General features: G+C 52.3%; 1 protein-coding gene across 2 annotated transcripts; it reads left to right on the top strand.

Annotated features, from left to right (window-relative positions):
* Nucleotides 1–9,135: 9,135 nt before the first annotated feature.
* BOK (BCL2 family apoptosis regulator BOK) lies at nt 9,136–25,503 on the top strand. 2 transcript variants are annotated; one of them, XM_053597268.1, is made up of 5 exons: nt 9,136–9,565; nt 10,367–10,618; nt 13,219–13,347; nt 19,231–19,394; nt 20,266–25,503. In XM_053597268.1, exons 2-5 carry the CDS (start codon nt 10,396–10,398, stop codon nt 20,272–20,274), a joined length of 525 nt encoding a protein of 174 aa, XP_053453243.1. In that variant the 5' UTR covers nt 9,136–9,565; nt 10,367–10,395; the 3' UTR covers nt 20,275–25,503. The 2 variants fall into 2 exon arrangements, with proteins under 2 accessions (XP_053453243.1, XP_053453242.1); XM_053597267.1 differs by having other exon boundaries at nt 9,177–9,565; nt 20,262–25,502.
* The last annotated feature ends 1,163 nt before the right edge of the window (nt 25,504–26,666 follow it).

A 26,666-nucleotide genomic window follows, 5' to 3' on the forward strand; every position in this document is an offset into this window, starting at 1 on the left:
TGTGTCCTGGGGTGGGGAAGCCCCTGGGATAGATGAGTCCATGTGCCCATCCTGAAGATAAGCAAGGCCTGCAGGAGAGAAGAAACCAAGAGTTTGAAGTGGCAGCCCAGGGAGAGATATTTGCAACATTTATAACACACAAGGATTAATAACTGGCACATAGGGGTGGCGCCCATGGCTCAGTGGGTACCGAGGGTGGCGGGTTCAAACACAGCCCCGGCCAAACTGCAAGAAAAAAATAGCCAGATGTTGTGGTGGGCGCCTGTGGTCCCAGCTACTCGGAAGGCTGAGGCAAGAGAATTACTGAAGCCCAGGAGTTGAAGGTTGCTGTGAGCTGTGACAGCACAGCACTCTACTAAGGGCGATAAAGCGAGACTCTGTCTCTAAAAAAAAAAAATTAATAACTGGCACATGTAAAAAATATGAACAAGTCCCTGAGGAAAAGAAATAATCTGGCTCAGTGCCTGTGGCTCAAGCGGCTAAGGCACCAGCCACATACACCTGAGCTGGTGGGTTTGAATCCAGCCCGGGCCTACCAAACACCAATGACGGCTGCAACCAAGGAATAGCCGGGTGTTGTGGAACCTGTAGTCCCAGCTACTTGGGAGGCGGAGGCAGGAGAATCTCTTGAGCCCAGGAGTTGGAGGTTGCTGTGAGCTATGATGCTACAGGACTCTACCTAAGGCGACAGCTTGAGGCTCTCAAGCTGTCTCAAAAAAAAAGAAAAAAGAAAAGAAATAATCCAAAGAAAAATGGGCAAATTCTAGGCCTGGAGATCACAAGAGTCCAAATAAGCAACAGGTGGATGAAAGGTGCTCTGCCCTCCTGTACCCAGCCATATGCTCACAGCGTCTTGTTCACCTGCCCGAATGCCAACACCTTAAAATGTGTATAATATCACAGGTTGGCAAGGTGCCGCCAGAGGAAGAGGGGAGATGCTGGGACAGGTGACTCCCGATACCGGAATCAATTAAGTCCAAGTGAGTCCTTGGCTTTGCACTGGTCAACACTCAAAGTGAAAGCAAGTTTTACTCAGAAAGCATAGAAAGGCCCAGCCTAACCCTAACCCAAAGCCTGTAATCCCAGCACTGTGAGAGGCCAAGGTGGGTGGATTGCCCTGAGCTCATGGGCTGGAGACCAGACTGAGCAAGAGCGAGACCCTGTCTCTAAAAACAGCTGAGCATCGTGACAGGTGCCTGGAGTCCCAGCTAATCAGGAGGCTGAGGTAGGAGAATCACCTGAGCCCAAGAGTTGGAGGTTGCTGTGAGCTATGACACCACAACACTCTACCAAGGGCTACAAAGTGAGACTCTGTCCCCAAAAAAAAAAAAGTATGGAAAGCGTGCTCCAAGAGCAGCAGAGGCTGGCTCTCCCAGGCGCCCACTGCTTAAGCAATGGCTTAATTATTGGCTGATGAGGGGAGGAATTTTCATCCTAATCCTGGAATTAGGGTAAATACAGGCAGAGTCAGCCTTCTTCCAGTAGGGGATCATAAATTCTCTTTCTGTTTTCTGTTGCTTAAGACCAGAGGTGGCCTATTGCTACAGAGTCAGCCTGTATTTACCCTAATTCCAGGATTAGGATGAAAATTCCTCCCCTCATTAGCCAGTGTCTCCTGATCTTGGTTCTGACCAATGGACCTTGACCTGCCTCCATCTGTTTGGTTGGCACAATTGGAAACCGTTCTGAGCTTTCCTGACTCAACGCAAAAGGTGATGTCCCAGAGGGCAGCCAGCTCAGTGTCTGGAGTAGAGGCCACACTAACACCTTCTATACCTGTCCTCCTAAAGTCCAGCTGTCCAGACCTACACTGGTCATCTGGGAGAGGAGGTACTGCTGTGGGGGCTGAGAGCCCAATACTGCAGCCCTTCTTGGCTGTGTCCCGTCCTGTGCCACCCTGCTAGGGGATATGCCTTGTAGTTTCCCAGGTTGTTTATTCTGCATCTGAATTTGTACAAAATACTTCTGCTACTTCAGGAATAAGAGGAACGAGCTTCTGGAGAAAAATAAATGGGGAGGAGCTGGCTCAGGGAGCAGCTGCACAAATGGAATGACAGTCCCCTCGGCCACAGCCCTGAGAGCTGCCAGTGCCTCTGTGGCCACACACACACCATCCAGTCCTCTGTTATTGCCATGGATGGGCTGCATCAGTGTCCCTCCACTCCAGCTGGAGCAGATCCAGGCAGCTTGTGGGAGCAGAGTCCCCCCAAGGGGCTCCCATCCCCCAGCCTCTGCAGCACACAGGTTTCCTGAGGTCACACCTACCCTGACCATGGCTCTCAGGGACCCCCACGCCCAGACTCTAAAACCCTTTGGGTACAAATAATCCATTCTCCTCTGCGTCCCTAGGGTTTGAATAGGGTGCTTGGTAGAAGCACCATGGGGAGACCTCTCCCTGAAATCAGCCCACTGCAATGTATTCCCTATAAAGCCCCCTCCTCAAGAGCTCGGAGCTGGCAGCCAGGACAATGTCCTCAGCCAGGGGCCTGGGCCAAGCGGACGGGCTTTGCAAGTTGATGTCCACTTGAACACTTTATTAGCTTCTGCTTCTGGTACCCTGTAAACATCTTCAGGGCTTCAGGATGCTATAAATTTTTGGTCATACATCTTCTGGCAGCTTTGCTGTGCCAGCTTCCAGCACCCATGTTGATGACATGGCCCAGTCTTGAACCTGCCAGGGAGGCTGGCAGCTGGGGAAGTCTCCTCCACAGCCTTTTCTGAAACCTTCCCAAACTTCTCCCAGTAGGGGATCATAAATTCTCTTTCTGTTTTCTGTTGCTTAAGACCAGAGGTGGGGCGGCGCCTGTGGCTCAGTCGGTAAGGCGCCGGCCCCATATACCGAGGGTGGCGGGTTCAAACCCAGCCCCGGCCAAACTGCAACCAAAAAATAGCCAGGTATGTGGCGGGCGCCTGTAGTCACAGCTACTCGGGAGGCTGAGGCAGGAGGATCACTTAAGCCCAACTCTCTACCGAGGGCCATAAAGTAGTGAGACTGTCTCTACAAAAAAAAAAAAAAAGACCAGAGGTGGCCTATTGCTAACTGCAGATAATCAGGAAAGATTTATATAATTGCTTAAGGAAGAGGTGGTTATTATGGACCAAGAGAAGAAAAGGGTGAGAAGCACTTCTGTGCTTAGAATGGTTTTGTCCCATAAAAGAAGATTTGAGGATACCCACTAAAAGAGTGGGGCACTGATCAGCAGCCTCTGCTGTTGGCACACGGGCTCATGTGCCTCGCTGCCCCGCTCCCAAGAGAAACACATGGAGAAGGGGCCCAATGTGGCCATTCATCCGGAAGGAAGGGCACATGTGAGACTAGTGGCAAATATGTAAAGGAGGCCGGGTGTGGAGATTCGCTCCTGTAATCCCAGCACTTTGGGAGGCTGAGGTGGGAAGATCACTTGAGGCCAGAAGTTCAAGCCCAACCTGTGAGCAATGTAGCCAGACCTTTCTCTACAAAACAATAGAGAAACCAGCCAGGCATGGTGGCTGCACTTGCAGTTCTGGCCAACACTCTGGAGGCTGAGGCAAGGGGATCACTTGAGTCCAGGAGCTGGAGGTTGCTATGAGCTAGGCTGACACCATGGCACTCGTGCCAGGGCAACAAAGTGAGACCCTGTCTCAAAAAACAAACAAACTAACAAACAAAAAAACTGAAGTACGTAAATAGCATTCGGAAGCATCTGTTGTTGGGGAAGATGGATCTCAGAGAGGGCAGAGGTGGCCCTGTGTCACATCTGCCATCTTCCAGCCCTCAATGGGAGACGTGGAGAGTTGGGGGCAGGGGTGAAGCCACCAACACCATCGTGGGGAGGGCTCTGGTCTCACCCTGTGCATTCTGTGGGCTGGAAGCTGGAAAGGTGGGAGCAGGGAGGCCTCATGCTGGGTGACAGGTGGAGGCAGGAAGGAGGCAGGAAGCTGTGCCTTAGGGCCAGTTTGGAAGAGACAATAGAGGAAGGTGGCTGTGCACTTGCCCACGGGCACCTCCAGGTTGGGCCCAGGGCACCTGCACACAGAAGCTCAGCACTGGTCAATAGAAACATGCTGGCCCCCACCAGAGACAAGCAGAGGACAGCTGAGAAGCTGGGCCAGCCTGTCTGCACACCACCCAGCCCATCTGTCCTTATGTGCACTTGCAAACACTGGCTCAGTGTCCCCAGGATCCTGGTTGGCCCTGGTTGGGCCTGTGTGAGGAGGCCACACAGGCTCCAGATACAGTTGGGTGATGCAGACAGAGTCCGGCAGGGCACCTGCTCTGCACGGGGCAGGCAGTGACCCTTTGTGCCTGTGGGGCCAGCAGGGGCCCTGCCCATATCAGAGGCTGCTGCCTTTTTCCTACAGGTGTGTACTTTCTGACATATACCCACGTTTTCAGAGGCAAGCACTTGCTTGTTAGCCAGTCCATGAGAACGTCCTCATAGCCTAGCTGAAAAGGGATAAAGGCTTTGGCCTTGCCCCCCAGAACCCATCTGTGGCTCAGCAGATGGCTGTGGCTCCCTGGGCCTTCAGAGCAGGCCCTGCCCTGCCAGTGCCAGCTGGTGCTCTGAGGTAACCAGGAGGCACACAGCCCAGGATGTGTGCAAACACACATCACCTGGTGGAAAAGGTTCTGGGTGGCACACAGCACAGCCCTCCTCCTGGCTGTAGCTGAAAACGAACATTTGAGACCACAGACTGTTGAGTGTGAGCATCATGGGCTATGGACACCCCCCCCACCCCACTCTGCATACAGTGACTCACAGGGCAGCCTCATCTGAAATTCAGCATCCTTCTCCTGTGACATGACCTGTTGCTCACCGGGCCCTACTGTACTCCACACAGTTTAGGTGGCCTGTGCAGGCTATCCAGGGCCAGCTGTATGAGTCAGACATGACCACTTAGCACCTTCTTTTTTTTTTTTTTTTTTTATATATATTTTTGTAGAGACAGAGTTTCACTTTATTGCCCTCGGTAGAGTGCCGTGGCGTCACACAGCTCACAGCAACCTCCAACTCCTGGGCTTAGGCGATTCTCCTGCCTCAGCCTCCCGAGTAGCTGGGACCACAGGCGCCCGCCACAACGCCCGGCTATTTTTTTTTTTTTTGTTGCAGTTTGGCCGGGGCCGGGTATGAACCTGCCACCCTCGGTATATGGGGCCGGCGCCCTACTCACTGAGCCACAGGCGCTGCCCCACTTAGCACCTTCTTTATCTTCAGTCATAGCTGGTTCAGAAATGGGCACACCACAGAAGTTACCTGTCCTAGGATGTCCCAGGAGTTACCTTGAAAGATTGTCTTTTTTCTACCATCCAGACTGGACCTGGGGGTGTAGACACACAGGAGTGGGCTTTATCTTGTGATTACTCCAGCCTGTCTGAGAGTGAAGCCATCACAGAGGGGCACAGCCCTCCAGATGGAAAGAGACTCCTAGGTCCAGCCACGCCTAAAACCTGTATCTTTCTTCTTGGACATTTTATCCATACAAATCGACAAATCTCCTTGTGCACAAGCCAGTTTAGGCTGGTGTCTGTGCTCAGAGCTAGGGAATGAGATGCATAGTCAGCCAACCTGGAGCAGAAAAGACTCACCAGCACACAGGAGCCAACAGCAAGGATTCTGCAGAGACAGAAAATCAGGACCAAAGTGAGTGCAGGAACGCAGGCTCCCAGGCAGTCAAAGGACATGGGGACCTAAGGGCTGGGGCTGGGCAGATGAGACCGGCCTCTAGGCCTCCAGGGGCAGGAAAACCTCAGTGGACTCCAGCAGGGCCTGAGCTTTTTGAGGTCTGGATGGGGGTTTGTGGTCTGGGTACTCCAGATTAGCTTAATCAATCTCTCTCTCTCTCTCTCTTTTTTGAGACAGAATCTTGCTGTGTTGCCCAGGCTGGAGTGCAGAGGCTGTTCCCAGGCGTGACCATGGTGCACTACCATGGTGCCCAGGAGTTCACCATTCCCACCTTGTAGCCCAGGGGACAAGTTCCAAGAGGAGACAGGAGGCAGAGCCAGGAGGAAGCTTGTGCCTGTGAGTGGGGCAGGCACGGCCTGAAGAGACACAGGGAAGGCAGCAGGTGTGTGTGTCCTGGGCTCTTGTCCGCAGCTGCAGGCTCTGTCCCTGGCCCCAGCATAGCCCAGGGGCAGTGGAGTCAGACTCCAGGGTTTACCCTCTGGTGGCTCCTCAGGTAAATTCTTTTCCCTCTCTGAGTTTTTGAGAACCAGTGCGAAAGAAGAGTAAAGGAACCAGAGTGTGAATGGTGGGGAACTGAGAAAATAAATTACACAAGAGACATTGATTACGCGAGAGACAAAGATGGGACCAGGATCAGGAGGTCTGTGGCCACGGATGACTGCAGCCAGCACCCAACCATTTAGGTTCTATTTATATAGTACCTAAACAAAGTTGCTTGTATTAACAATGTTGCAAATCAGCAAGGAAAGCCAGTGGGAAGATGAATATTTTCCTTTTGCAAGGCTGAGGGGAAGTAACTAGGTAAGTAAATGGAGTTTTATCATGAACATTATTCTTTTTTATTTTATTTTATTTATTTATTTATTTATTTTGCAGTTTTTGGCCAGGGCTGGGTTTGAACTTGCCACCTCTGGCATATGGGGCCAGTGCCCAACTCCTTTGAGCCACAGGTGCTGCCCCATGAACATTATTCTTAAGGATGTGAATCTTAGTACATGGGGTGAAGTTCAACTTTAGGGAAAGGCAGCTATGTGGTTTTAGGCAAAAGATAGGAAAGTACACAGGAGCTACCTGACTTCTGACAGAGGGAGCAAGGAGAATGCATTATTGTTGTTTTAGGAAGGGAGGAAAAGCAGTTGGGGGTTGTTCCTTGAGGGCACCTCCCAGGCTGTGGTGTAGAACCATCCAGATTTTCTACTTCTTCTAGTGTCAGTTTTGATAAATTGTTTCATTTAAAATTTCAAATATACTGTTATGAAGTTCTTCATACTATCTTCTTCTTATCCTTTTAATGTTTGTATAATTATATCTGTAGTGATGTCCTTTTTTTCATTCTTGATAATGAAATTTGTGTTTTCTTTTCTTTTATGCAATCTTTTCAGGAGTTTATCAATTCTACTTGTCTCTTCAAAGAACCAACTTTGGCTTTGCTGATATTCTCTATTTTTTTGCTTTGCTTCATTAGTTTCTGCTCTTATTTTTATTATACCCTGAAGGAGCACAGTCCACTGCACCCTTGTAGGTGAATCAGTCTCATTTGTGCTCCTTAAAGTTACGAGACCCTGAGAAGGGACATTTCCAGTACTTGGGCTAGATGTGAGTTTTGGGGGATATTCTCCCTCAGCTCACATAAGTGGCTTTGCTGAAAAAATGCAGGCAGTCACGCCTTAAAGGAAAGAATATCTTGGAGGGCTCTTGCCAAGTCGTAGCTGGCTGCCTCGGGCAATGGACCATTGCACTTAATCCCCTACCTCTATTTACACAAAAACTTTCAGTTAATCATATAGAGAAGTAGGCAACCAGAACAGACAACCCAGCCCTTTGTGATTCATCTCCATTGTTGTTTATCTCTAAACAAGATATTCTTGGTTTAGAAAGGTGTGTATGTACTTTGCTGGATTAACTCTGATAAGGAATCTTTACCTTTTGTCTTCCTTGTTCTTGGATTATTTTTATCTTATGTGTTTGGGTATGTAAGAAAGTGAGTAAAGACAGCCATTTGCTGCTGTGCCTGAGTGAGCACCAGCCATCCCTTAATAAATCATTCATTTCATCTGCAGTGTCTGCCTCCATGTCTCTGACTAGGCCCGTGGATAGCAACAATACCCTCTCATCTTTGGTTTTAATTTATTGGGGTTTTTTTAGATTCTTGACTTGAACCTCAGAGTATCAATTTTCAACTGTTCTTCTAAAGCTATAAACTTTACTTTGAGGAATGTATTTTAGCAGCATTGCTCAACATTTGTTAGTCCATATTTTCACTGCTGTTCACTTCAAAATATTTTGGAACTTCAACTGTGATTTATTATTGACCAACTGATTATTTAGAAGCATGACATTTAATTTCTAAGCTTTTGGAGACTTTCTAGTAGTCTTTCTGTCATTGACTTGGGTTTTTTTGTTTTATCTTGTTTTGTGTTGAGACAGGATCTTGCTTTGTCACCCCAGCTAGAATGTAGTGCTGTCATCACAGCTCACACCAACCTGAAACTCCTGGACTCCAGTGATCCTCCTGCCTCAGCCTCCCGAATAGCTGGGACTACAGGTGAGTACCACCACACCTGGATGATGCTATTGAGTTTTAACTTAATTCAGAGAACACACTGTATGATTTCAACCTTTTCAAATTTGCTGAGACTTGTTTATGGCCCAGAATAAGGTTTATTTTGACAAATATCCCATGTTGATGTGGAAAAAAATATATTCTACAGCTATTGGGTAAAATGTTATATGTATGTGAATTTAGGTCAAGTTGGCTAATGCTGTTGTTCAAATTATGTGAGGTTGGCTCAAGAACAAAGAAATAGACCAGTGGGATAGAATAGAGTTCATATATATACACACACATTTTGTGTGTGTGTGTGTGTGTGTGTGCTGTCATCAATTGATTTATGCGGAGAACTCTTGTCCTATTCAGTGGAAAAATAATGCATTTTATTCAATAAATGATGCTGGGTCAACTGGCTATCTTTACAGCAAAAATGTGCTCTGACCCCCCACCACACGCAAGAATTAATTTTCCATCCATCATAGATCTAAATTTGAACCCTAAAATAGTCAAGCTTCTAAAAGAAAACATAGGAGAATATCTTAATGAAAAGGCTGTCGCCATGAAGTAAGGATTAACTGGACTCCTGTAGGAATAACTCCTATTCGATGGATACAGGGGTCCTCAAACTTTTTAAACAGAGGGCCAGTTCACTGTCCCTCAGACCGTTGGAGGGCCAGACTATAGTTTAAAAATAAAACTATGAACAAATTCCTATGCACACTGCACATATCTTATTTTGAAGTAAAAAAAAAACAAAACGGGAACAAATACAATCACACCGCGTCATCACACCTGCGGGGCCGCAGTTTGAGGACCCCTGTGAGAAGTAACAGCACAGCGGAAGATGTTTGCTATCTTCAAATAAACAGCAATCCCAGGATCTGCCTAGCTACAAAGGCATGTGTCGGGTTATGTAAACCCCTACAAACCAACAACAAAAAGACAACCCAATTTTAAAATGGGTCGGGGCGAGAATCGCGGCGGGTGGCGGGTCTGAGTCGCGGCCGGGAGAACTCGTTCGGTCCTCCTTAAGCGGGAGGCGGCGGGGAGCTCTGGGCGGGGCTCTGCGGCTCCGCCCTCGGGTGGCCTTTTCCTTAGAAGGCGAAGCCCCAGGCCTCGCCTCTCACCGGCTGGGAGTTGCGCGGTGGGTCCCGCCGCCCTCGCCCCTGACGCCGCGGGCCAGAGCCTCTGGGAGCGCGGGAACTCCGCGGACCTGGCACTTCGGGCTCGGGCGGACACCCGGGGGCGCCGGCCGGGGCGCGCGCCGTCGTTCGTGTGAGTGGAAGGATCGAGATCCTCCTGAAGCCAGAACGCCTCGCCAGCCCCGCGCTCTCGACATGCGGCGGCAGAGGTGAGCGGGCCGGACGGGGCGTCGGTTCCCTGGTGCCCCCTGGACAGGCACCTGCGACCGAGGTCCGGAGGCGGGTGGTCCCGCTCGGAGCCCGCCCGCCAGCTGGGCGGGGCTTCTGGCTGTAGCTGTCGGCAGGACGTGGGGCGGTGACCGCGGCCCCCGCCTCAGCCGCTCGCGCGCTGGACTTCGAGGGCGGGCCCGCCGGGCCCAGAACAAATCGCATTTCCCCTGGTGCCTCTGATCCCTGGCAGCCGTGGGGATCTTTGGGATTTAATTTGGATTCTGAAAGAACGTGAGACTGTTTTTTTTTTTTTTTTTTTTTTTTGTAGAGACAGAGTCTCACTGTACCGCCCTCGGGTAGAGTGCCATGGCCACGGCTCACGGCTCACAGCAACCTCTAATTCTTGGGCTTACGCGATTCTCTTGCCTCAGCCTCCCGAGCAGCTGGGACTACAGGCGCCTGCCACAACGCCCGGCTATTTTTTTGTTGCAGTTTGGCCAGGGCTGGGTTTGAACCTGCCACCCTTGGCATATGGGGCCGGCGCCTTACCGACTGAGCCACAGGCGCCGCCCGAACGTGAGACTGTTTTTAAAGATTTGGGGCCCCAAAGCTGGATTATTCAGCTGGATCCACGCCCAGCTCAGCCTCCCGGTGCGCCCCGGCCAGGAGCGCGGGCGCGATCTGGGCGCACGCGCTGGGGGCAGCTGTCTCCGCTCCCAGCCGCCAGTCCTCGTGGCTCACCGGGCCGGCCTCACCTTCCGCAACCCGGCCGGGCCCTACCGAAGGCTATCTGCCCGCAGGTGCAGCGGCCCTCGTCCGCGTCCCCGCCATGGAGGTGCTGCGGCGCTCCTCAGTACTCGCCGCGGAGATTATGGACGCCTTTGACCGCTCGCCCACCGACAAGGAGCTGGTGGCCCAGGCCAAGGCGCTGGGCAGGGAGTTTGTGCACGCGCGGCTGCTGCGCGCCGGCCTCTCCTGGAGCACGCCTGAGCGCGCTGCGTTGGTCCCTGGCGGCCGCCTGGCAGAGGTGTGCGCAGTGCTGCTGCGCTTGGGTGAGTGTAGTCCGCAGGTTGCCGCTCCGGAGCTGGCCGGCGTGGCCGAGGCCCGCTACATCTGGGGATACAGCTGTCCTGGCCGGAAGACGGTGTCAGCACCCTCCTCTGCTAGACCTTGGTCTCCCTCAGACAGAGGGGGCTAGGCCTGGGGTGCCCCAAATCTGCCTGGAATGGCTGGAGTGCAGGACAGGCCCCCCGACCCGGGCCCCCCCATTTGCCTGCTTTGCCCAGATTTCAAACATTCTTCCCCAAATCGAGTGAGACTCTTGTCTCAAAAAAAGGAAAAAAAGATGTTTCGGTGGCTAAATTTCTAGAATGACCCTTGTTCTCAGCTGAGCACAAAAATCCTTTGTCAGACCACGTGTCCTGATATTTGTTTTAGAAAGTATGTCCTTGCAGTTACAGGGTGAGGCACTGCCAGGCTGCACTTTCCTCTTGATTTGGAGGCCTCTTGGGCCCCCCTGTGAAAATTGAACCCACCATTGGGGTGGGGAGGGGTAGCCAGAGTCTCTGGAGTTGGGTGGTCCTGTGAAGACAGCTGGGGTCTCATGCAGCTCAGTGACTGCCTCTACCCTCTCCAGTAGGGGTCCTCAAACTAGGGCCCCATGAGCCGCATGCTGCGGTGTGATTGTATTTGTTCCCATTTTGTTTTTTTACTTCAAAATAAGATATGTGCAGTGTGCAAAGGAATTTGTTCATAGTCTTTTTTTTTTTTTTTTTTTTGTAGAGACAGAGTCTTACTGTACCACCCTCGGGTAGAGTGCCGTGGCGTCACACGGCTCACAGCAACCTCTAACTCTTGGGCTTACGAGATTCTCTTGCCTCAGCCTCCCGAGTAGCTGGGACTACAGGCGCGCGCCACAAAGCCCGGCTATTTTTCTGTTGCAGTTTGGCCGGGGCTGGGTCCGAACCCGCCATCCTCGGCGTATGGGGCTGGCCCCATATTTTTTTTTTTTTTTTTTTTTGGCCGGGGCTGGGCCTGAACCCTCCACCTCCGGCATATGGGACCGGTGCCCTACTCCTTGAGCCACAGGCACCGCCCTTTGTTTTTTTTTTTAAACTATAGTCCGGCCCTTCAACAATCTGAGGGACAGTGAACTGGCCCCTGTTTAAAAAGTTTGAGGATCCCTGCTCCAGGGTCTGGACCCCAGAGAGGGAGACTGGACAGCTCGCCTCACCACAGCTGAGGCCATTCATGGGTGAATATTTATTGAATGCCCAGAGTGGGAACATGCGAGCCTGCCTGTGGCCCTGCCCAGGGATGGGAGGTGGCAGTAAAGATGATACCCTGAATGGGTATCTCTCTAGTCAGGGTGTGGGGGAGGTGGGTCAGAGGGAGTGTCCCCATAAGAGGGGACGCCATCCCTCCTCTGGCTGACAGTGGTGTGTGCCTGTCCCTGTTTAGTGTGCACCCTGCATTTGTGGCACTTGCATGCTGTGCTGGTCCTGAGGAGCAAGGCTGCATAGACTTGGCCACCCCAGGAGCAGGGGAGGGGGTGGAGACAGATTCTGTGGGCCAGCACCAGCTTTCAGGAGGAGGTGTATCAGGGGAAGGAGGGGAGAGGGGAGGGCCAAGCAGGGTTTGGGATTGGTCAGTCGTCCCAAGAGCCTGGTGTGATGAGGGGACTCTGTTAGGTCAGCTGCCCACTGGCAGTCTCTTCAGCTTTGAGGATGACCCCAGGGTTACATTCTAGGGGCCCCCTGGTGAAGATAATTCCTTGACCCTGAGGGAGGCGGGTCCAGCCCTGTGGGTCCAGATCTCTGTTGTGCCCTCAGCGCTGCTCAGGCAGCTGCAAATAGGAAGAGGCCCGGCTGTGTCCCAACAGGGGCCCCGGAGGTCTCTCTGGGAACAGGCAGGCCAGCCCTGGGAATTTCCACACCATCCCCCAACCTCGGCCCTGGCTCCAGATTTTTGTTAGATGGAGAGCAGCTGGCCTCAGGGATGACTCTGCCACTCTTATCTGCCAGGACTGTCTGCTCAGCAGCATTTCCCTGTTTGCTTTGGCTAGAGAGCTAGTCAGTCTGGGGACACCCGCTCTTGGAGCCATGGAGGATTTTCAGCACTGCTGCCACCACCAAGGCAGGCAGGCTGGGGGAGGGCATGTCCTGAGCCTGCAGAGGGTTGTACTGACGTGGCTGCCACACACCCAGTTGACACCAGGAATCCAGAGTGGGGGGTGCTGGTGGCCCAGGGCAGTGGCTTAGCAGTTCTGAGTTGGTTCCCTTGAGCCATCTTCTGAGCCACCCTAAGACCTGAGCCAGATCATCCTCCAAGACATTGGGGGCTGCCCACAGAGTGGGGTCTGCAGCCCCTCCCCAGGCTGGCTCTCACTGCTTGCCAGCCTCTCCTGCTGCCTGGGCAGCTCGCTGGCCTGTCTGCCATGAGTCATCGAGTAGGCCTGGCCTGTCTGTACCACAGGATTCCTGCCCCACCGGCTTAGCCGGCTTGGCCCAGGGGCTGGCTTGTCAGAGGGGCAGGGATAAGGCTGGGGGTGCCCATGTCCCTAGGGGCTGAGGTGGGGGGGTGTCCGAGAGCCAGTCATGTTCAAGGGGGCCGTGGTATGGGTTGCCTCTGATCTTCTTATATGGCCATGCAGGGGATGAGCTGGAGCTGATACGGCCTGGCGTCTACCGCAACGTGGCTCGCCAGCTGCACATCTCACTCCAGTCTGAGCCCGTGGTGACCGACGCATTTCTGGCTGTGGCAGGCCACATATTCTCTGCAGGTAGGCTGGGCCCATCCACTCCAAGGGACCTCATGGAGGTATTTGGGGTCTTTGGACCAGCTTAGGCTCGTGGGGAGGCTGCTGCTGCTGCAGGCTCACAGACTGGAGGTGTCAGCCATGTAACAGGTTGGCCCAGGGCACACAGACCGAGGACCTTTCAGGTGGTAGGTGCTGGGCAGCTGGTGCTGACCTCTCAAGCAGTTGTGTCTGGCATCCGGTGGGGCTGTGGTGACCCGGGGCAGCCAGGCCTGGCTGTTGGCTTCTGCATAGGACCCTTTTGGGGGCTTGGGCTTCTAGCGTGGTGCTGGATCCCAGCGGCACATCCAAGGGGCAGTGTCCCAAACAGTTCTGGTGGGCACTGCCAGGCTCTTGCCAGGTACACTCAGAAGCCACCTGTCCCTCTGCCCAGTTCTGTGGGTCAGAGAGGAGTCTCAGGATGGGGTGTGTGTCCAGGCAGGTTGTTGCCCAGTGAGAAGTGCCACAGTGAGAAGAGCTACATATTGCCCAGTGAGAAGAGCCACTCTGCACCAGGGACCCCAAGATGACAGGAGCAAGGAGCCACTCCCCGGGGCTTTCTGGAAGACCCTCTGCTGGTCCAGAGGCCCCTTGAGTGTGAACTGATCTGGGTCTGCTGTGATCAGATGTTTGACCTCAGCACCCCCTTTGCCTTTCCATCCTCAGTTTCCTCATCTTTAGGACAGTCCTGATGGCAGCAGAAGCTGGGCTTTAGGCAGGGGGTGCTGTGAAGAAGGTGCTCTCCACACCAGAGAGGGCCTCAGGGTCAGGGGGTTGTCAAATGACCTAATGACCTCTGCCTACCCCAGAGATGAGGCAAAGAAGCCAAAGGCAGGGGGGCCTCTGCATCCTGCTCAGAGGAGACCCCTTGCTCTGCTGGCCTCAGGTTTGTGGGGTGACCATGGGCTGTCCTCTCCCAGAGAGGCTCCTTTGACCTCTGGTGAGCAAGCTAGGTACCTGGTGTGTAGTGAGGGGAGGGCTGGGGAGCTGGCAGGAAGAGAAGGCTCCCCACATCAGGTCCCAGGAAGGGGTCCTGGTAGGGTCTGGTCCTGCCTGATGAGGGGTGATCATAGCAGGTGACCACTGGCTGTGGCATAGGGGCGAGGGGTGGGCCCCCACTGAATTGCCAGGACTCTGCCACTGCTTCTCTGTCCCTTCTGGAGATAGTGATCCAATCCCCGTTGTTCAGTTTGGCTCCTGGTGGGTGGGATGAGGTTCTGGTGGAAACTGCCTGGGAGGCAGCAGAGGGTCTAGGCCAGGCTGAGGTGTGTTTTGTGGCTCAGCTGAGTCAGCCGACTTAGCTGGTCAGTGGAGGGGCCAGAGCTTGGGGGGCTGTGGGTGCCGTGGAGGTTGAGGACTGAGCAACAGGATCAGTGGGGATGGAGCAGCAGGATCTAGGGGGCTGGTGCTGGCCCTGCAAGGGTGACCTGGGCAGGTGCCTGGGGGAGAAGGTGGTGGGTGAGGCCCGGGAAGGAAGCCAGGAGCAGGGAACATCCAAGATAACTACCCTCCACCTTCCATCCTCCCTTGGCTGCAGCCTGAGCGTGGGTGGCCGTCTGTCTGCCGGCTGTTGACTGTAGGGCTGTGGGGCCAGCCAGTTTATGAGCCACCGGCTGGCTTTAAAAGGAACAATTGTTTCTGAGAATGTGGCTGTGGCCTGCTGTGGGTCGAGAGGAGCAGGGAGAGGGGGGCCGGGCCCCTGGGTAGTGGTGGATACGGGCAGGGGGAAGGACAGGGCCCGACACCCCTGCTGTCCAACCTTGCCCATTGCCCATCCCCGTCCTCACCTTTTTTGGGGCTCTCTGCCTGCAGGGTGAGCCCTAACTGGTCCTCTGCCCCATTTTGCCCCAGGTCCCTTCTGCACCAGCCTGCCCTGCACACCCTGGCCAGTACCACTGGGGGGCAAAATAGCCATGTCCCCCCCGCAGGCAGTGGGGACTGATGTTTCTGGCTGTGTTTTCACTTTGGGCTTCAAAACTCTGCCCAGAGGAAAGACTTTTCTTTTTTTTTGAGACAGAGTCTCACTACGTTACCCTTGGTAGAGTACTGTGACATCACGGCACACAGCAACCTCAAACTCTTGGGCTTAAGCAAGTCTTTTGTCTCAGCCTTCCATTAGCTGGGACTATAGGCATCCGCCACGCCTGGCTATTTTTTGTTATAGTTGTCCTTGTTGTTTAGCTGGCCCAGGCTGGGTTTGAACCCACCAACCTCAGGATATGTGGCTGGCACTGTAACCACTGTACTACAGGTACTGAGCCCCAAAAGACTCTGTTATCTGGGACTTTTTTCTGTCCCGGATAAGTTTTCTTTTTTTTCTTATTATAAAAGTATTTTACCACAGAAAAATAAAAAAATACAGAAAAGTTAGGAATTCTTACAAATCAGTACTAACAAGGTGACCAAATTAAAAGGCAGACAAGGGGTCTGGATAGACATCTGTCCATTGAAGACATCTGAGTGACTGAAGAGTGCTCCACACCACCCCTTGTCATGGAAATGCAAGTCAGACCCACTTTGTATCCACAAGGATGGCTAGATGCAGAGAGTCAGATTAATCCCAAGTGTTAGCAAAATCGGAACCCTCCTGTGGTAGTGGGGGGATGTGAATGGTGTGGCCACTTTGGAAGCTCCTCAAATGGTTAAACTTGCAGTTACTCTATAAACCCCAAGAAGGATGAAAAAATTCATCACATTGGTTCTCCTAATAGCCAAAGCTACTGGCTGAAGGCCCTTGATGGAGGGGCAAACAGAACACCACACACCGGCCCTCCAGGCACTGCTCAGCATGGGAAGGAGTGTGGTGCTGGCCCCTGTCCAGTGTGGATGCACCTGGGAAATGTGCCTGGCAAAGCATGGATCATACCCAGGATCCAAAGCAGCTCACATGCACGGTTCTGTTCATACAAATGTCCAGAACAGGTAATCCCCATTCCTTTCATACAGATGTCAGAACAGGCAACCCCAATTCTGTTCCTACAGATGTCCAGAACAGGTGACCCCAATTCCGTTCATACAGATGTCCAGAACAGGTGACCCCGATTCCATTCATACAGATACCAAGAACAGGTAACCCCGATTCTGTTCACACAAATGTCCAGAACACGTAACCGCGATCCCGTTCATACAGTCAGAACAGGTAACCCAGATTCCGTTCATACAGACAGATGTCCGTAATAGGTAACTCCAGAGCAACAAAGTAGTTTAGTGGTTGCCTGGAGCTGGGGAAGTGGGCGTGGCTGCTGAGGGGTGTCGGGTTTCTTTCTGGGAAGAAGAAAATAGCTCCGGAATTGGTGGCTACACAGCTTTGTAAACATGCTCAAAACAGCTCACTTTTAAAAGATGGTGATGAAGTTCTATCAATAAAGTGTGGACCTGTAGTCCCAGCTGCTCAGGAGGCTGAGGCAGGAGAATCGCTGAAGCCCAAGAGCTAAAGGTTGCTGAGTCCTGTGACATCATGGCACTCTACTGAAGGCGGTAAAATGAGACTCTGTCTCTACAAAATAAATAAATAATAAAGTGTGGAAGAGCTCAAAACAAGAGGTACTGAGACCTGCCCCAGGGCACTTTTGGAGCCCTACTCCCTTGCTTTCTGCCAGTCGTCCTGGGGTTGGAGTGTGACTGCCACTCAGAACACACTGTCCTCTCACCACAAGACGCCTCCCTGCAAGGGACACAGATGGCAGGTCCCTGGTGCATGGCCCCAAGACTAGGCTCCTCAGCTCCATCCATGTTCACCTTCCAGCCCTATCTGCCCGCCTGGTCTGCCTGGTGAGGGCACAGTGGAGCAGGGCTGTGCCACCAGCCATGCACACTCCGGCAGTGATGAGGCGCCATAGAGGGTGGGAGCTGGGAAGCAGGCCAGGGGCTGGCTTGGTTGGTATTTCAGATTTGGGTTTATGTTGAAGGCAATGGGAAGTAACAAGACAGCTTTAAGCTCAGAAATGACATGGTCTAAGCTCAGAGTTTTGTCCATCTCATTTCATTGAGGTGAAATTCATGTAACAACAATTTTTTTTTTTTTTGAGACATGGTCTTGGTTGTCCAGACTAGGGTATCATTGCAGCCCATAGAAAACTCAAATTCCTGGGCCCATTGATATAGATATATATATATTTTTTTTTTTGGAGAGACAAGGGTCTGGCTGTATTGCCCACATGTAGCTCACCTGTTCATCTGTTGATGGCTTCTGTGTACCTGCTGGTGACTGTGACTAGGGCTGCCGTGAATGTTTGTGAGCAGGTGTGTGTTTGAGTTGATGTGTTTTTCTGGGAAATGCTCTGGCTGTGGTGAGGATGGACTTGACCTACCTGCCTAGTCTGTGCTCACGCCACTTCCTCAGGCTGACTCCTGGTGCGTGTTTTATGGCCTTTCAGATGCTGCCACACGCCCCCTAGCGACAGTGCAGCTACCTGAATCCCAACATCGCCATTTAAGTTTCTAATATGTGGCTCGGTGCCTGTAGCTCAGTGGTTAGGACACTGGTCACATACACTGGGGCTAACAGGTTTGAACCTGGCTGCCTGCTGAACAACAGTGACAATTGCGACAAAAAAATAGGCATTGTGGCAGATGCCTGTAGTCCCAGATACTTGGGAGGCTGAGGCAAGAGGATCTCTTAAGCCAGAGTTTGAGATTGCTGTGAGCTGTGACACTACGGCACTCTACTGAGGGCAACATAGTGAGACTCTTTCTCAAAAAAAAAAAAAAAAGTTTTTAATACAAAACATACAGTTTACACTTTGTTCTAATTTGCCTTTGATTTCTAGTGAGGGTGAACATACTTTTTTTTTTAAGAGACAGAGTCTCACTTTGTTTCCCTCAGTAGAGTGCTGTGGCATCACAGCTCACAGCAACCTCCAGCTCTTGGGCTTTGGCGATTCTCTTGCCTCAGCCTCCCAAATAGCTGGGACTATAGGTGCCCGCCACAACGCCCGGCTATTTTTTTGTTGCAGTTTGGCTGGGGCCGGGTTTGAACCTACCACCCTCAGTATATGGGGCCAGCACCCTACTCACTGAGCCACAGGTGCTGCCCCATACATTTTTTTTTTTTTTTTTTTATGTAGAGACAGAGTCTCACTTTATCGCTCTCGGTAGAGTGCCATGGCATCACACAGCTCACAGCAACCTCCAACTCCTGGGCTGAAGCGATTCTCTTGCCTCAGCCTCCCAAGTAGCTGGGACTACAGGCGCCCGCCACAACGCCCAGCTATTTGTTGGTTTGCAGTTCAGCCGGGGCCCGGTTTGAACCCGCCATCCTCGGTATATGGGGCCGGTGCCTTACCGACTAAACCACATGCACCGCCCATCCCATACATTTTTTTTTCATGTCTGTCTTATTTATGTTTTTTCTTTTGTGAATCAGCTGCTTGTGTTCTGTGCTCACATTTCTTTTGAAAGCTTCCTCTTTTTCCTTACTGATTTAGAAAACCTCCAGATGTTAAGGAGGCAACATACTCCCTGACTCTTTCCCCCTTGTTCTGCACAGGTCGGGGGTCTGGGAGGCCTCCCATGGGCCTCAGCATCTTTGTATGTGAACCAGAGGTGACAGGCTGTTGGGGACAGATGAGCCTGGGCGGTGGCCCTTGAGAGTGCTTCAGTCTGCCCAGCTCTAAGTCATTTGTCCCACCTACCACTCAGTGGCCCCCTTGACTGTCCCAGTGGGCTGGGCAGGTCTCAGGCTCATGCAGGCAGGTGTGCAGTGCAGACTGGGAAGGACTGAGCCGCAGGCGGTCGGCAGCCAGGTGTTCTGTCCCGGAGGGCCCTGTCCCTCTTTGGCCCCTGGAGAGCAGCTTTCAAGTCTCAGCCCTTTCACATGACCCCATGGGTTGCATATGAGCCTGATCTTGGCCGTTTCTCTCCCTGCAGGCATCACTTGGGGCAAGGTGGTGTCCTTGTATGCAGTGGCTGCGGCGCTGGCTGTGGACTGTGTGCGGCAGGCTCAGCCTGCCATAGTCCATGCCCTTGTTGACTGCTTGGGGGAATTCGTGCGCAAGACCCTGGCAGTCTGGCTGCGGAGGCGCGGCGGATGGGTGAGCGTGGGTGTGGGTGTGGGTGGGGAGTTGGGGCTTAAAGTGCAGGGCTCCAGGAATGGTGGGTGGCGAGCCCAGGACAGGGCCAAGGGCTGTGGGCCAGACAGGCTTGCTCCTCCTGCTCCCCCCACAAAAAGGGGAAGGCAGGTCCGGGGCACAGGTGTCACAGGGAAACCTCAACTGTCCACATCCCTGATAGGCTGCCCTGCCTGCCAGGCCACAGACACTGCTGGGCCCTGGACACAGAGTGCTTGTTCCCCACAAGGGGCCAGTTCTGCCCTGTAAAATAGAGGGTGGGCAGTGGTGTGTACATTAGGGTGGCCGGGTGGTGACAGAGCCCTGTCCCCTCTGCTGGCCTTGGCTCAAGGTCTCATGATGTTGAGGTCAGTCTGCTGGGCCTGAGTTCCCTCACATGGCTATTGGCATCCCTTGTCACTGAAACAACAAGGTCCGTCCCCATCCTTTCCTGGAGCCTGCAAGGGCAGACACCATGCAGGGCAGACACCACAGCCTATGGCCACAGTGCATGGCCAGTGTGGCCAACACTGTGGCCATAGCCCAGCTAGAGGGACGAGACTGCATTTCTTAGCAAGGAGAAAAAGAAATAAGAAAATAGGAGTGGACAGTTACTCATTCTTCCAGCGGGGAAGTCCTTGGGCTTCTGGAGGACTCAGTTCTTGCTCCTAACCAGGGGAGGGTCTTCCCTGGGTCCTCCTGCCCCTGCCCGTCCTGGTGCAGGGCACCAAGGCTCCTCTCCAGTCTGGGCCACAGCTGTCATCCCTCCAGCGGTTTGGGTCACGTTCCAGGCGAAGTGCTGGGGGTCTGGTGGCCTCTGCTCTGCATCTAACTGCCCCATCTCCCTCCCAGACAGACGTTCTAAAGTGTGTGGTCAGTACGGACCCAGGCCTCCGCTCCCACTGGCTTGTGGCCACGCTCTGCAGCTTCGGCCGCTTCCTGAAGGCTGCCTTCTTCGTGCTGTTGCCAGAGAGATGAGCTGCCCCTAGGCCTCTGGGTGCAACACAGGAGGCCCCCAGTGCCTGGAACCTGACCCTCGGCCCATCCCTGCAGACCCTCTGGGAGGGGTGAGTGGAGAAGAGCTCCCCTGAGTCTGGAGCTGGCTTCAGGGCCAGCCCATGGCCCTCTCCTCACTCCCCTTCTCCTGGAACTCCCATGTCTCCCCTTTTCTTTCTGGGACCAGAAAATTGGGGTCAACTCCCAGGCCCCAATGGAAGGAGCCTGGGCATGCCATGCTCTCACTTGACAACTTGCGGCCCCTCCCAGGATACATCCAATTTAAAGACAAGTTTAGCCTGGAACTAAACTTGTTCCAGGAAAGCTGGTGGGACTTACCCTGTAAACACAGCAAAGAAGGAATTAAGCTGGCTGCTTAATTCCATCTTTGGAAGGAGTGTGACCCCCACCGGTGACAGGGTCTTTCTGTGGTGGGGACCAGGCTGTGGGGCTCTGTGCTGATGCTTCTGACCAGTGAATGGGAAACCCTGTGGATGAGAACGAGTCTACACGACTCTGCGGGGGTGAGTGTGAGCCCAGCAGCTTCCCTTGTGCTTATCCTCACACGACCATGCAGGGACCTGTTGGGGTCGCCAAAGGACTCATGGCTGGTAACCCAGCCCCTTGGGGAGCACAGGAGACCCCAAGCCACCCTAGCAGCCTTCCCTGAGCCCTAGGTGGGCATGGCACTCAAGCAGTGGCTGTTCCCCTATAGCTCACCATGGTTGGGCCCTGGAATGCAGCCTGGCCTGGCAGCTGGCCTCCCCACACTGCCAGGCTGCGTGCTAGGGAGGGCTGTGCAGGAAGTCAGCCCCAGGTGCAGGTGGAGCTTAAGGGTAGAGGCTGGTAATAAACCCAGTAGAACATTTTCATTTTAGACTAAGTACCTCTCTAGTATAAGGCTTCTACCTGGAAATTGGAAAAGGGGTGGAGGGTTTGCAGGAAAATAATCAGGTGGGGAGCAGGGGTTGGAGATGGGCTTCCCCAGTCTACAGGTGAAAGGCATCTGCCTGTCACCAGTGACAGGCAGAGTGCAAAGCCCCACCCCCCGCATCATGCAGCTCTGGGGAGGACCCAGCACTGCCATTGGGGCTCCTGGTTAAGTGCTCAGAAAAGGCAGAGTTTGGAGTGGCTCAGAACTCTGGTTAAGCTAGGGTATAGTGGGACTCCTGGTCCTAAATGCAGTGGGTGAATTAGAAAGGGTGAGCTCAGTGGTTAGGGTGCCGGCCATATGCACTGGGGTTGGTGGGTTTGAACCCGGCCTAGGCCTGCTAAACAATGATAACAACAACAAAAAAATAGCCATGGCTTGGCGCCTGTAGCACAGTGGTTACAGCATCAGCCATATACACGGAGGCTGGTGGGTTAGAACCCAGCCCAGGCGAGCTAAACAATGACAACTGAAACAAAAAATAGCCAGGTATTGTAGTGGGTACCTGTAGTCCCAGCTACTTGGGAGGCTGAGGCAAGAGAATTGCTTATGCCCAAGAGTTTGAGGTTGCTGTGAGCTGTGATACCACTGCACTCTAGCGAGGGCAACATAATAAAACTCTGTCTCAAAAGAAAAAAAGGGTGAACTCAGAAATTCAGATTCCCAGCTCCAGTGCCACATGAATAACCGGAAAATTGCTAGATCTTCCCTGAGGGAAACTCATCTTGAGCTGCAGGGTTGAGTGTGGAAAATCAAACCTAGATCTCTGAGTGGCTGGTGACAAGCTGGACTCCCAGCCTCACAGTGTCCACTGCTAATGTGGGGGTACCGACAGAGGAGGAAAGGGGTCCCGCTATCAGGGTGCATGTGTAAGAAGAGCCAGCTGGAGGTGTAGACCGGCCTCTCTGCTCCAGCCAAGGAGCCCAGCCTTGTACTACCTGAGGAAGTTCGTGGTGAGGCCCACCCACCCCTGCTCTGGAACTGTAACCAGACTCAGGCTATTGTGACCTGCACCCCAAGAGAACTCTGGTTTTCAGTTTATACAGAGTCCTGGGAACGTGAGGGGATTCATGCTGAGGTTGTGGGGGAACAGTGGAATGAACAAAGAATTGCATCAGGCTGAACAAACTGATATGGACTCACACACAGAGTTTCTGCATTTAATGTTGCAGCTGGTGGAGGTTAGGAGGGCTCTAAATGGTTGGCAGAAACATGGGCCAAAATGTGGCCCATCAGGGACAGAATGGAAATGCCTGGTCTCCCTTGGCTCAGAGCAGTGATTTTCAACCAGTGTGCTGTGAAAACTTTTAAAGATGATTAATTAGGGTGGCACCTGTGGCTCAAAGGGGTAGGGCGCTGGCCCCATATGCCAGAGGTGGCTGGTTCATACCCAGCCCTGGCCAAAACTGCAAAAAAAATTAATTAATTAATTACATTAAAATAAATAAAAATAAAAAGAAAGTAGATACCATTTAAAAAAATGATTATTTTTGAAAGATGTTCAAAGCACAGTAAGTATATTCTTTCTTTTACTTTTTTCTTGATCAGCATAATTTAAGTGTGTTGCAGAAGTTTAACTATAGGTTCAAATGTGCTGTGAAATAAAAGGTTGAAACACTGGCCTAGAGGAAGGGATTCAAAGGCTTAGGGAGATTGGAATACTAGAGTGAATGTCTCCATCCCTTTGTAGCCCTCCCTCTCCTCCCCCTGCAAGGCCTCCCCTCTCCCTCCTCTCCCTGCAGGCCTCTCCTTCCCCCCTTCCCCCCCTTCCCCCTGCAGCCCTTCTTCCAGTGCAGCGCTCCCCCTTCCTTTTTCCCTATGGCGCTGCTTTTTCCTCTTAAATCTGCAGCCCTCCTCCTGCCAGGCCATTCTCATCATCTCTCAGAACCCAGCCCTCACATCAGAGACCCTCCTTGACAAGGAGGTTTCTGGGGAGAGCGCCAGGCCCAGGAATCTGGGTCAGAAGGACCTCATGCGTGACATGGGAAGTGAGTGCCAGATCCTGACAGGGCCACTGCCCTCAGCTGTTTCCCTTTTGCACAGTGATGCTCTGGACACCGGTGGCCAAATCTAGTATGATGTGGTGTGAAGTATGGGGTGTTTTGGGGATCTCCTACCCGTCTGATGTAGGCTGCCTCCCACCACCAGAGAGCTCACGTGCACACTCCCCCAGGTGCACACTCATGCCTGCTCTCGTGTACCAGAACAAATGCCAGGTTGCTCCACAGCTCTGTCCTCACTGTCCAGTACATCTTGACCCTTTTCACTTTTGCCTCCCATATGCCGTCTGTCCCTCTGGGCAAGGCTTGCCTTGGGGCTGGGCTTCCTGCCTGCTTTCTTTTTTTTTTTTTTTGAGACAGAATCTCACTTGTCACCCTTGGTAGAGTGCCGTAGCATCATAACTCGCAGCAACCTCAAAATCTTGGGCTCAAGCGATTGTCTTGCTGTAGCCTCCCGGGTAGCTGGGACTACAGGCGCCTGGCAGAATGCCCACTACTTTTTGAGACAGGATCTGGCTCTTGCTCGGGCTAGTCTCAAACCCATGAGCTCAGGCAATCCACCTGTTCAGCTTCCCAGAGTGCTGGGATCACAGGCGTGAGCCACCATGCCCGGCCTCCCAGAATGCTAGGATTACATGCGCCCAGCCTGGCTTCCTGCTTTCTTACACAGGGACATTCTCCTCCCAAAGCCTGTTTGATGCTGGGTCAGGCCACAGGGCAATCAGTGCTGAAAGGTGGGCACATGGCCTCTCTCAGCCTCATTTTCCCCCTCCATACAAGATGGAATTGAGGTGATGTCTTATAGGCTTGCCCTCCTGTCCAGTCTCCTGTGAGCTGGAGCCCAGTGGACAGGCCCCTGTGCACCTGTCCTCACCCTGTTGTCTCCCCCACCGCCTGCCTCTACCCTGCTGCCTCCTTCCTTCAAAGCCCTTCCTGCTCCAGTCAAGGTGCCCAGCCCCAGGTCAGCAGGAGGTGGGAGGGAAAGGAGGGAGCAGCAAAGGTGGGGGGGGAATGGGGGAGGTGGGGGAAGGGCGGCACAGCTGCCCTGTGAGCTCCCATCAGATGATGGTGTATTTCCAGCACAAGAAAGCAAGTTACAAACACAGAAGCAGAAAAGCAGCAGGATATGAAGCAGCAGAGGCCAGTGGTCTGCAGCATCAGCTGGGAGATAAATGGAGGAAATGACCCATTTCTAATAGCAACAAAAAGATACAATCCCTAGATGTGAGGAACACTTAAATGTACCTTAAAGACACTAAAGTGTCCCCCAAAAGTCCAGGTCGTAGAAACTTGGTTCCCAAGACAATGGTGCTGAGGTGGGGCCCTTGGGAGGCGGCTGGACCTGAGAATGGAGTAATTCACAGGGATTGGGCTGGTACCCATAGGGAGGGTCTCTCCAGGCTCCTGGCCCTGGGACCCTGGCACTACTGGGGAGAGTTCTCACCATCAAGAAAGCCGGCACCAGATGCAGCCTGCATCCTGTGGGTCCCAATCTCTAGAAGTGTTAAATAACTTTCTTTCCTTTATAAATTACCTAGTCTGTGGTGTTCAGTGATAGCAACAGAAGACAAACGATACCATGCTCTGGATGAGAAAACTATGTCATAAAGAAGACGGTCTCCATATGTAGTATTTATAAATTTAATATAACCCTTATAAAAATACCCTGGATCTAAATAAGCTAATCATAAAGTTCACAGGAAAGAGACGGCAGAGTGCACACTTAAGAATGCAGAAAGTAGCCAGGAAACCCCTGGAAAAGGGAGGAACTAGTACCGCCTCCCACTGAACCACTGCCTGAGTCTCTGTCATTGAACTGTAGCCTGGGATACAGGAAATCCAGACAAAGACTCTAATGCCCAGAAAATTAAGTCTGTGAGAAAGGTGGTCTCCTCCTCCTCAGGGAGGAGAAGATGGCACTGCTAGTAAATGTTGAGACAACTGTTAACCCCTTGGAAAAGACGAAAATGGATCTGTACTCCATATCACACGAAGACAAATTCCAAATGCATTGAAGGCTAAATATATGAGAAAAAGTACTAGAAAAAATAGTGAATTATGTTGTTACCAGGAAGTGGGCAAAATCTTCCTAAATGTGATTTAAAACCCAGTAACAATAAAAGACAAAATATAAACTGGAAAACAATGTCTATAAAATTGAATGTTTTAAAAAATGTTGGCGGGCGGCGCCTGTGGCTCAGCGGGTAGGGCTCCGGCCCCATATGCCGCGGGTGGTGGGTTCAAACCCGGCCCCGGCCAAACTGCAACCAAAAAATAGCCGGGTGTTGTGGCGGGTGCCTGTAATCCCAGCTACTTGGGAGGCTGAGGCAAGAGAATCGCCTAAGCCCAGGAGTTGGAGGTTGCTGTGAGCTGTGTAAGGCCACGGCACTCTACCAAGGGCAATAAAGTGAGACTCTGTCTCTACAAAAAAAAAAAAAAAAAAAAATGTTGGCAACTTAAAATATAAAGCAGAGTAGTAGATTATCAGGGGTTTCTTTTGGGGGTGTTAAAAGTAGATAGAGGGGGTGGTTGCATATAGTAAATGTCCTAAATGCACCTGGGCACAGTGGTTCAGGCCTGTAATCCCAGTACTCTGGGAGGCCAAGGCAGGAGGATCGCTTGAGCTCAGGAGTTCGAGACCAGCTTGAGCTAGAGCGAGACCCCATCTCTACTAAAATAGAAAAACTGGCTGGGCATTGTGGTGGGTGCCTGTAGTCCCAGCTACTCAGAAGGCTGAGGCAAGAGGATCATTTGAGCCAAAGAGTTTGAGGTTGCTGTGAGTTACAGCACCACAGCCCTCTATCCAGGGTGACAAAGAGAGACTGTGCCTCAAAAAATAAGTAAATATTAAAAAATTAGGTGGGTATGGTGGTGCACTTGGTAGTCCCAACCAAGAGACAGGGAGACTTAGGTGGGGAGGATCACTTGGGACAAGGAGGGTCACTTTAGGCTGCAGTGAGCCATGAGTGCACCACTGTACTCCAGCCTGGGTGACAAGAGCAAAACCTCATCTCTAAAAGTAAACAGGTAAGTAAATAAATGCCAGTATATTGTAAATGTTAAGATGGTAAATATGTCAATTTTTACCTCAAAACAATTTTAATTTAAAATGAGGGATATTAAGATTTATATATATATATATATATTTTTTTTTTTTTTTTTTGAGATAGTCTCACTCTTGTGTCCTAGGTAGAATGCCATGGCATCACTGCTCACAACAACCTCAAACTCCTGGGCTCAAGTGATCTCCTGTCTCAGTCTCCCAAGTAGCTGGGACTACAGGGGCCCACCACAACACCTGGCTAGTTTTTCTATTTTTATTAGAGATGG

The sequence above is a fragment of the Nycticebus coucang genome, chromosome 7 (genome assembly GCF_027406575.1).
Source record: "Nycticebus coucang isolate mNycCou1 chromosome 7, mNycCou1.pri, whole genome shotgun sequence".
Lineage (NCBI taxonomy): Eukaryota > Metazoa > Chordata > Mammalia > Primates > Lorisidae > Nycticebus > Nycticebus coucang.